General features: G+C 36.1%; 1 protein-coding gene across 15 annotated transcripts in view; it reads left to right on the forward strand.

Moving 5' to 3' along the window:
* Window positions 1–11,823, forward strand: part of adck5 (aarF domain containing kinase 5) — a 35,278-nt gene that overhangs the window by 9,352 nt on the left and 14,103 nt on the right. For 6 of the 15 annotated variants that reach the window (XR_015515600.2, XR_015515596.2, XR_015515597.2 and 3 more), the window contains 10 exon segments: window positions 1,898–1,989; window positions 2,075–2,224; window positions 4,737–4,812; window positions 6,278–6,478; window positions 7,123–7,263; window positions 8,710–8,823; window positions 9,476–9,607; window positions 9,703–9,786; window positions 9,874–9,955; window positions 11,703–11,781. Coding sequence is in view for 2 of the 15 variants with exons in the window: in NM_001202526.1 (NP_001189455.1) it covers window positions 1,898–1,989; window positions 2,075–2,224; window positions 4,737–4,812; window positions 6,278–6,478; window positions 7,123–7,263; window positions 8,710–8,823; window positions 9,476–9,607; window positions 9,703–9,786; window positions 9,874–9,955; window positions 11,703–11,781 (1,151 nt within the window). In the remaining 13 variants the exon portion in view is untranslated. 15 annotated transcript variants of the gene reach the window in all.

The raw sequence follows: 11,823 nt of genomic DNA on the forward strand, positions 1-11,823 counted from the left end.
TGATGTGTAGTCTGCTTTAAATACAAGTCCAAGTAAATTTAGAAATCTCTACTTTATTTTTTATTTTTTTTGCATTTTCTATACTGTCCCAACTTTTTCTGATTTGGGATTGTAGGTGAGGATGTTATGTTTAACAACTCTTCAATCAAATGTCACAATGTTTGTTTGTTTGTTTTTCATATAATGGAACTAATATCCAGTAGAATTCAGTAACATGTTTTGGTCATCTTTATAAGCAGAAATAGTCTGGCATTACCCTGTTTTGTTCTTATACATGCAATTGGATAAAAAAGCAAACGTTATAAGTGCTATGAGTGTGAACAAATACTCCCATTCAATGTTGTCAGGATTTATCTAAAGAAAACAACATCTCTGGCAGGTGTTTCTAACAGTCTTTGTAAATTACCTAAAAGCTGCCGCCCAGCTACGAATCCTGTCTGGTCTTGATGTATAATGAATTGCATCACAGGATTAAGCCTTACTGCCAAGAGCTTGGCTAATATCTTGTAATCATTTGTGTTTAATTGCGATAATAACCGGTTATTTTCTCATACACTTTTTTTTTTTTTTTTTTTTTTCAAGATTTCATGTTTGTGTAAAACTATTCAATTATAAATCCACTGGAATCGGGTGCTTTTACACTTTACTCTTTTAATCCCTTGTCCAGTTTCAATTGTTGATATAGGTTGGCCTGTCATCAATACATCAACCTTTCAGACTATACAGGAACATTAGCTGTCGTTATCGTTTATTACGTAAATGAACATCTCCAATATTTCAGAATGTACTGCTCTTAAAGTGACAGCACACAATATTTCTGCTGCCAACTGTTTTTTATCATTATTAATCAAACAACAAAAAGACAAAATCCCTCACTCCTTTTGACTGAAGGTCTTTTGTAGCTAAAATTAAAGTTCTTTTCTTATGGTGAAGATGCACTAAAAACAGTTTGTTTCATATTTGAATTCTATTGTATTTATTTCCCTTTTCTTATTTACAGGGAGGAAAATAACTATACAGTATGCACACTTGAAGTCAGAATTATTAGCCCTCCTGAATTATTAGCCCCCCCCCCTTTTTTTCTGTTTAACGGAAAGAATTTTTTTAACCCATTTCTATAATAGTTTTAATAACTCCTTTGTAGTAACTGATTTCTTTTACCTTTGCTATAATAACTGTACATATTATTTTACTATCTATTTTCCAGATACAAGCATTCAGCTTAAAGTGACATTTAAGGGCTTAATTAAGTTAATCAGGCAAGTTAGGGTAATTAGGCAAGTCATTGTATAACAGTACTTTCTTCTACAGACAATCAAAGAAATAAATTGCTGAGGGGGCTAATATTATTGATCTTAAAATAAGTTTAAAATATGGACTGCTTTTCTTCTAGCCAAAATAAAACAAATAAGCCTTTCTCCTGAAGAAAAAATATTATAGGAAATACTGTGAAAATTTCCTGAATCTGTTTAACATATTTGGGAAATATACAAATTTAAAAAAATTCACAGGAGGGCGAATAATTTTGACTTTAACTGATAATTGTTTTGAATAATCGTGATTTCAGTAATGGCCAAAATAATCATGATCATTATTTTTCCCATAATCGAGCAGCCGTAGGACAGGACTTGATTTCATCAGTTGAGATATGATTGGATGTTTGTTTGTGCTTTGCTATTGGTGAATCTTATGTGAGTGAAAGGTGCAAACAAACAAACACATCATCAAAAGAGAAATTTGATGTTGTGAAAGGGTGGCTGGCTATTTTGGTCAAAGAGCTTAAATTTGGTCACATAAACCAAAAAAAAAAAAAAAATCCGCAGGTTGATTTAAGTTTCTAATGGAACATTTCATTATTTATTACTAAAGTTTGACTGTTGTTTTTCTTTGGCTTCAGTTAAGGCTGTGTCGGCATCATATGTCTCTGTTGCGGAAATGTCCTCGGCTCATAGCTTCTCAAGTTTTCCATCAGAAGTTCTCCTCAAACAGGTGGGTTTATACTTCATTTTATAAGTAAGACAATCTGTTATATGATATGATCAAGCAACATCTGAGAGTGTGTTTTGTTATTCAGAGTTGTAAAGGGACACAGGCTCTTTAGGAAGCTGTTATTTGGCGTCTCAGTGGGCGTCCCGCTCGTGGTCGGGGTTCAGTATGTGATCTCTGAGCCCAGAGAGAGGAGGAAGATGAAGATGCTGACAGAGGGAATTGGACGCTTTTGCAGGTTAAACCTTTTTATAATAATAATGTTTTATAAAATCATTTATTTATTAAGAAAATAAGGATCAGAAGTGGCAGTAAAGACTTTTTATAAGGTTACAAAAGATATTTTTTATTTAAAAAGTTTGTTTTCCTGTAGTTTCCTTTAGTTTTGTTCATGAAAGGGGCAGTTGTAGCCTCATGGTTAGGAAGTTGGACTTGAAATCAAAAAGTTATAGGTTCTAGGGGTTTCACGAAGTTTATGCTTAATTTCGATTATCGAATCAAAAAATAGAATCGTCGATGCTGCCACGCCCCCATGTCACGTCAGCTTGGCTTGCCAAGCGGGAAAAAACAGGCTTGTTGAAGTGCTTGTTAAACTGCAGAAGCAGGAGACCCGTCGACAGAGCTTAAACCCTCTCCTCTTTCAATGAAGTCGCCGGTGTGTAAGCATTTTGGATTTCCAGTGAGTTATGTTGACAACGTTCGTGTTGTCGACAAAAAAAAAACACAGTTTTGCAAGCTCTGCTATGTACGTATTACGTACGGTTTGTCCGATAGACAACACTGGCATTGCGATCCTCTGCCCGCCCCCGTTGCAAATCCGCTCGCGAAAAGTACACACTCAGGCCCTGTTTACACTGTCTTTGTTTTTAAATGGCATTTTAAAACGACAACGATTTGACATCCACAGTGGCGTGTAGCATTTCTGAGCAGCCCTTCTTCCTCTCTACCTCTGAAAATGCAAATCACGTGACCACACAGACGCACTCACAGCCATGCCATCTCGAGAGAGCAGGTCCAGGCAGTCAGAGGACTGCTTCAATCTTTCACTCACTTGTACTTAGTCATTTTAGCGAACAACTCAGATACTGTTGGCTGGTTCCTGTTGGTTGTGCGTCTTTTTTACCGACGCCATTATAACAACACAGATCACTGCCTATTCACGAGTCCCGCAGAAAAAGTGATTGACAGGTAGTAATTATGTGTGTATCTTGCCTTTATTCATTTACTGTATGATTTGTTCATGGGTAAAACAAAGACCATCCAGGTCAGGTAGTTTAAACGGTAGGCTACAAATAATTAATTGGTCATTAATTAATTAATTATTCATAATTAAAAATCGAATCAAATCGTGCCTTTAGAATCGAAAATGTAATCGAATCGAGGATTTGGAGAATCGTGACACCCTTAATAGGTTCTATTCCTAGTCCTGGAAGCAATAGCTGCCCACTGCTCCAGGTGTGTGTGTGTGTGTGTGTGCGTGCGTGCGCTCTCACTCGTCACTCAAATCGTGCACATGGACTTGGGATGGATGTTAAAAACAGGATCAATTTTGAGTATGGAAAGCGTATGGAAAAACCATAACGGACAAGGCTCACTTCACTAAAAGAATAATAAAAAGGGTGACATGGTGGCTCAGTGGTTAGCACTGTTGCCTCACAACAAGAAAGTCGCTGGTTCGAGTCCTGGCTGGGTCAGTTGGCATTTCTATGTGGAGTTTTCCCCCACATTCCAAAGACATGCGGTACAGTATTTACAATTCAATTCTTTATTTCTATAGCGCTTTTACAATGTAGATTGTGTCAAAGCAGCTTCACTTAAAAGATCATAGTAAAATGAAACAGTGTAGTTCAGTTTTCAGTGTTTAAGTTCAGTTGAGTTTAGCTCAGTTCAGTGTGGTTTAATAATCACTACTGAGAGTCCAAACACTGAAGAGCAAATCCAACAAGGTCTACAGATCCCGAACTATGTGAGCTATTGGTGACAGTGGTGAGGAAAAAACCACCAATTGGCGAAAGTGAATAATTAAAACACCTCGAGAGAAACCAGGCTCAATTGGGCACGACCATTTCTCGACTGGCCAAACGTCTTGTGCAGAACTGCTGTCTAGGCGCCGGAGGCTAAAAGCTAGACCTCAGCGAAGACTCGTCTGTCTCTGGAGCGTCACAGGAATCAGTCTCATGCTCTCCGCTCCTCCATGACCAACACAGCAGCTGCTCAGGATTCGGCATATATGTGAATTGAATGAACTAAATTGGCTGTAGTGTATGCGTGTGATTGAGTGTGTATGGATGTATTCCAGCATTGGGTTGCAGCTAGAAGAGGATCCGCTGTGTAAAACACATGCTGGATAAGTTGGCGGTTCATTTCTCTGAGGTGACCGCTGATTAATAAAGGGACTAAAGTGAAGGAAAATTAATAATTGGTATTGACAAGAAGTGTTTCTTGAGCATTAAATAATCATATTACAATGATTTCTGACCTATCATGTGACACTGAACACTGCACTAATAATGCTGAAAATTCAGCATTTACATCTGATCTGAGAAATAAACGACAGTTCAAAACATGTGAAATGAAAGTTGTTTTAAATTTGAATAATATTTTAGATCGAGTAAGTACAGCATTGGTAATCAATATGAACTTTTGTCTCTCTGATTGCTAGAGTTCATCTTTTACATTTATTATTGACAGATCTGATTTTAACATCATGACTAAACTTTAAACAATAATGCATATCTGCATAATTTTAGGTCTCTCTACGTCGGGCTTATGATATCAGCAGATTACTGGTGGACATCTAACATTGCTCTGCGTGGCATGGATGAGGTAGGTTTAAACTGCTGATTCATTTATTGTGGTTGGGAAATATATTATGCCAAAAAATCTTATTTTACCTGTAGATGGCACTTTTACATCCAAACACATCAGTCAAGCGCATGATTATGAACAAAAACATTTAAATGCATACTTGACTTTAATATGAAGACGTCTGTCTTAAGTCTTTATAATTTTTATTTGATTTAAGTCGCATTTATATGGTTTTAGATTCAGTATTTATTTAAACCAGGGGTGTCCAAACTCTGTCCTGAAGGGCCGGTGTCCTAGAGAGTTTAGCTCCAACCCTAATCGAACACACCTGAAGAAGCTAATCAAGCTCTTACTTGATATAATAGAAACTTTGTGGCAAGGTGGAGCTAAACTCAGCAGGACTCAATGGCCCTGCGGGACTGAGTTTGGACACCCCTGGTTTAACGGCTATTTTATTACTATATTACTGCACAAGAGTTAAAGGTGCAGTAGGTGATTGTCTTCAGAAACATTTTTTGTTGTGCTGGTTGAAAGTCTCTTCACAGTCCAATAGTATCAATTAAAGTAAATTATTTAAATGTGTTTATATGTATTTTTATATTCTGGGTAAGGCATAAAACTAAAAAATGTTCATCCAATTAAATATTGTTGGGACGACATCGCCCATAATTCCGATAAGTAGCTCAGACTGTCTGTCAGCAAATGTAGATTTGGAAGTCTGCACATCTGTTCACGCAGATCCGCCACGCAGATTCAAAGATAAATGGGTTATATTGTTTGTTTTTTTTATTGTTATTTTGTGCTGTATTATTTGGTTACTGGAAAAGCTTTAAAATATAAGAAGTTTTCATGTGACTTTTTTTTTTTTTAAACTAGTAGTATTTTAAAATGAAAGAACGCATAATAATCGTGATGACCGTGATTATTTCTCAGACTATAATACTACAACCAAAATCTCTAATCGTTGCATCCCTAATGGGGACTCTATACTGCTCCGCGAGTGTTGTCTGTCGTCTATGAGACGTTAAAGCGAGGTCCTGACTCATCATAAAAAAATTCCAAGATGTCCCACGAAAAAGAGTAAGGGTTTAACCCTGACATCCTGGCCAAATTTGCCCACTGGCCTCTGTCCATCATGACCTCCTAACCATCCTCATATCATAATTGGATTCATCACTCTGTCTCCTCACCACCAATGAACTGGTGTGCGATATGGCTGCGGTCGCATCATCCAGGTGGATGCTTCACACAGGTGTTGGATGAGGAGATTCACCCCAAAAATGTGTAAAGCCTTTTGAGTGTCCAGAAAAGCACTATATGTATGTAAGGAATTGTTAATTTTTAAACGGCACGAGTAATTAAAAACTAAATTAGTTTTTGTCAGTTGACTACAGTACATATGGATTCTTGTGGTTGCAGCACATAAATTATTTGTTTGTTTTTGTATGTGATTCTTATGCGATCTGAACTCTTTCTTCGGCAGAGCAGTCCAGAGTTTCTGAAGCAGATGTCAGCGTGTCATCAGAGAGCCGCCAGCAATATGGTGGACGGAGCCATACAGAACGGAGGCTTGTACATTAAGCTGGGACAGGGCCTGTGTGCATTCAACCATCTTCTACCTCCAGAATACATCCAAACCCTACATGTGCTTGAAGACAAAGCTCTCAACAGAAGATACAAAGAGGTGAGGGTTCTCGCAAAACATGCAAGGCGCGTTACGGGTCAGATGAGCTCTTGCTTTACGCACATATGCTTTTAGGTGTTCATTGAATGTTTTATAGGTGTGATTTCTGGGTAAATATGAAATCTGTCATATTACCTAAATACAGATGTCTTGATTGTAATGCAGTATAATAGATACTAAAACAAAAGAATTGATTGTGTATAAGCAATCACCGGCCACTTTATTAGGTACCCCTGACTAGTACTGGGTTGGACCCCCTTTTGCCTTCAAAAATGTCTTAATCCTTCATGGCATAGATGCAACAAGATATTTTGGTCCATATTGACATCTGGTTTGATGTTAGCATCTTGAGCTAAAGTACAAAATAGTAAAAAATGTCAACCGTTAGTGCAACAAGCAACTAGTAACAGAATAATATGTTCCCTATCACATTTTGCAGTATTTTTTTTTTTAATAATAGATTTGATTTACTGTAAATTCTACATTTGTTGTACAGATTTAAATGTGCCTGCACTTTTGGAACGAAAATATTTAAAAAAAAAATGGATTTATTCATGTTACGTCAAAACTTCATGGAGTTAGAAACCTAGGAGAATTAAATCAGCAATATTTTTTTTAATTAATCATGATGCATGTTGTTCCAGGTAGATGCTTTATTCCAGGAGGACTTTAACATGACTCCAGATAAAATGTTCAGAACATTTGACTACGAGCCTGTGGCTGCTGCAAGTCTGGCTCAAGTGCACAAAGCCGAACTGCACGATGGGACACCTGTGGCTGTAAAGGTATGTTTAGGACTGCATGTGATGACTGTTGAGAACTTGAGAACATATCACCTATGTGCATTGTAGTTGATGTTTTAATTGGATTAACTTGATATTAGTGTCTAATAAAATGTATTTTCATAAGTTATATTTCGTATGGTATGTATTGGTTTATTTTGATTCATTGAACCCCTATTGCTAGGGCCAGACAGAATCTGTGGATATTCTTTTGCTTGGTGGTTTTAAACAAATTAAATAAACTTTTATTAAGCTATTAGAATTACCATGTTTATTCATAACTTACAGAAGATAAAAATAGTATTTACTAGTTAAATACATTCGACTTTTTTTTTTTTTTTTTCTTTGGATTGCGACGCCTGGGTTGTTTACATTTATATTAATAATATTAATTGTAATATTTAATATTATTAGCGTTAGTTACAGCAGATTGATTTTACAGCACCATGGTAAACTTTAACACCTTTATGGCTGTGGTGTACATTAAAAGTAAATGTTTTTTTTAAAGCATTATACAATCATACAAGTGGTGGTCTCCAAAATTAAACCAATAGTCTTGTACAGCAAACATTGTGCCTACCAGTCTTAATATAAAATTAAACAAATTAATAAATCACACAAAAAACTATATATATATATATATATATATATATATATATATATATATATATATATATATATATATATATATATATATATATATATATAGTTTTTTATTTTATTATTATTTTTTGGACTGTTGCACTTTTTTGTGTTGTCAATATACTTGTATTTACATAGTCCTGTTGGTATGTATATTTAAACCACCCCTGAGGATAGTGGGGGTTGAGAGTCACTGGAAATCCTATTTTGAAGGGTCACAGGCTCAGAAGTTGGGGAACCCCTGTACTAGAGGAATCAAACAAACACAACTTATAACTTTTTATCAGTGTTGTTATTTGCATGTCTTTTTGTACAATTAATGATTAAGAAACAGTTATGAATATAAATTATATATTGAAGACTTGGTAAAAGTGTTGCCATGAATATAGCCAACCCTGCTGATATAGCTATAAAACATAAATAGATATTAACAAAAAGGTTTACAAGTCTAAAGAAATGGTTTTAATTGCATTTGCAATTAAAGTAAATTTCATATCTAGTGAAAGACAGAAAACATTACTTAAACTGTATTATACATTAATCTTATACACTTTTACATATTATTCAATATCATTGATAAAATAAATGTAAAAAAAAACCAGAATAAATATATATTTACTCGCATCTACATAAGTAAATAAATACTTTGAATGATGGGCTGAAAAATCTGCAGATTTCTGCACCTGCAGATTCCATACGGACCAGTTTATAGCCAATAATTATTATCCAATCTAGAGGAACAACATGCAGTAAATATTGTGGCTCATTATGTTGTTCTAAGGATCTGTGCATGTCTGTTGTGTTCAGGTGCAGTATATTGATCTCAGGGATCGCTTTGATGGTGATATCAGGACTCTAGAGATTTTGTTAGACGTAATAAAATTTATGCACCCTAGCTTTGGCTTCCGCTGGGTCCTACAGGTCAGTGCATGAACATTCACACTTAAGCTTTCATGTTCAATAACTTACTAATAAAAAATCATTTGAAGTTACTCATCAGAGTGTGTTAACAGATTGTGTGTGTGTGTGTGTGTGTGTGTGTGTGTGTGTGTGTGTGTGTGTGTGTGTGTGAATTATAGTTTGAAGATTTTAGAAGGTGTGTAAAGTTTCAAGTAGTGATAGATTGATGGATGGATGGATTATTCTAGCATATTTAACATAGTTGCTAACGTTTTAGCACTGTTAGCATGTTTTTACATGTCTCTATCTTAGTTAACAGTGTACATAGCATTTTTACAACTGTACTAACATGTCTAGCATGTTGTTAGCTTGTCCTAGTCTTATTGTATATGCAAACAGATAGCTTGATGGATAGTTTCTTCCAGTATATAGTAGCTAATGTTGCAGCACTAGCATGTTTTATCATGTTTCTAACACATGTGGATAAAACTGATCATGTCTATATTGATGGATGTATAACAGTATAAACTGTATATATATATAAAAGGGGATCCAACCTGGTACCAGTAAGGTATACCTAATAAAGTGGCCGGTGAGTGTATACACTTATCATCTGATAGATGAAATGATAGAACTTTTTTCTTTTTCTTTTCTTCCTCCATTATGTTAGTAGGACTTGAAGGGGACTCTTGCCCAGGAGCTGGATTTTGAGAATGAAGGCAGAAATTCTGAACGTTGTGCAGAGGAACTGAAGCATTTTAAGTTTGTAGTTGTGCCCAAAGTATTCTGGGACGTGACCAGCAAGGTGGGAATGAATCTTCAAATGACTTCAGTGAAGTCTTTCTATGGTCTCAAGTTTTACCATATTAATGAATGCAGTCTATGACTTTGTGCATGTAGAGGGTCCTCACAGCAGAGTACTGCGATGGATGCAAAATCAACAATGTGGAGGAGATTCAGCGTCAGGGACTGAGCCTCAAAGACGTGAGTTTGATGGCATCTGTTATGATTGACTGCTTCACGTCACAGCCGTTAAACATTGATAATGATTTCGCTCTGGCTGTGTTTCAGACAGCTGATAAACTCATCCGCATATTTGCAGAGCAGATCTTTTACACCGGCTTCATTCACGCTGATCCACATCCTGGAAACGGTGAGATTACTGTCGTTGTCTGTGCTTATGGCTTCATTAGTTAATGGGGATTAATTAAAGGTGCAGTAGGAGATCTTGGGAAAATGCTAACTTTAGCCTGATTAGCATTATTCCTGGCTGGCGTTGTTTATAGGTTATGCATCCCTCCTCATAAATGTCCATTAATAAGTACACAAGTGAGGTGGGATTTGAACTTCTACTGCCAGATCTGAGATGTTTTTAGTGCCAACTTCTGGTTGTACAGCAAAACTGAATTAAAGTGCTAAGATAATAGTACACAATATTCACATGTAGGGTGAACACATTGTGTCTGCCATCTTGTTTATGCGAATGACATCTGACAAATTCAGAACTATAAATCTACAACTTTTAATTAGAAACACAGGTGTTTTGCTTATCTGTGTGTGCAAATCGAGAAATTTAGCTTTACATGTCAGAGCAGTTTAAATTTCAACTAAGAATACTAATATGAAAAGTTTTGGCACGCTCTCCAGTTTTCTTCTGGTTGGGCAAGCATCTATTATAAAGCACTGGGATATTTTTAAACAGCTGTGCAAAGCATTCACAAAAAAAAACAAAGAAAGCACAAGATGTTTGTAAATCAACAGACTTGTGTTTATGACTGACATACAAGGCACAGACTAATTATTTATATAGAAATTATTTAATACTCTAATCGTCTTTATCTTTGTGTTAATGTAACCGTTTGCGTTATGTAGTCCTAGATGGTGTTTAGGGGTTGGGAGTTTTTTAGCCGCCTTTAGAACTGTATTTCACAGTGCAATGAGACGTTGTTGCACCCATAGACTAAAGGATATAGACGTAGTATCTGTGACGTCACCCATAGATCGCAAATTAAGCTACCAGTAGACGTAGCCAAACGTCACCATTTTGTTGGCGCGTCATCACACTGACCAGGGGTTACCAGAAAAGGGCAAAGTGGTGGACCGTGAGCTTTTGCTTAGATGGATTTTTCTTTGGGAGAATCGTTTAATACTTTATCACCTGCGACTCGTTTGTGTTCTGACCACATGTGCTTGGTTATGTTCTACATCTAATACTTCAAATATAGTCTGTGTTAGTAAATGCAAGGCTATTTATGAAATCCAGGCATAACACTGTGTAACAACAATTCAGATGACTGTTCTATAGCCTACAGCTGATCAATCTGTCAGATTCCGGAGTGCATTCAAGTTTGAAATAAAATGATAAATGATCTTAAATAAAACAAATACATTTATAGAGATGGTTTATAAGTAATATAATTTCACTCACCTGGGAAATGGAGGCCGCTTGAATGGTTTGAGAGCACAATTAAGTGAACAGCATGCCATATTATCTGATACTTGTAGAAAATAAATCCAGCGCAGAAACTCCATTGAAAATACTGGGGTAAAAGTAATTTTCATATTTTAAAGCGACGGCAGGGAAAAATAGAATTTAATGCAGTGCATCTTGTCTGGTCTGAGACACACTTTATGGCGTATATCAATCAGACAGTGAAAATCACTTATTTTTAAAGAAATCAGATCTTAAATGTAGATCTTAATGAGTTTGTAATAGAAAGACCAAAAAAAAAAAGTATAACTTTTTTGGCCATCGGATATTAGGCATGGATATAGCCTCCCTAAACAGTTTGATATGGCACTTGGAAACAGAAGACGCCATAACAAGCAGATCCTTTGGAAGTCAATGGCTGCTGGTTTTCAACAAAAAGTACATCATCTTTTGCTGTTATTCATTTCAGTGCTGGTTAGAAGAGGTCCAGATAAAAAGGCTGAGCTGGTTCTGTTGGATCATGGGCTGTATGAACACCTCAGTAAAAGGTGAGAGCTTGAGAAATAAACAGCACCGTCTCTGCAATGAGC

The sequence above is a fragment of the Danio rerio genome, chromosome 19 (genome assembly GCF_052040795.2).
Source record: "Danio rerio strain M-AB ecotype USA chromosome 19, GRCz13ab, whole genome shotgun sequence".
Taxonomy (NCBI): Eukaryota; Metazoa; Chordata; class Actinopteri; order Cypriniformes; family Danionidae; genus Danio; species Danio rerio.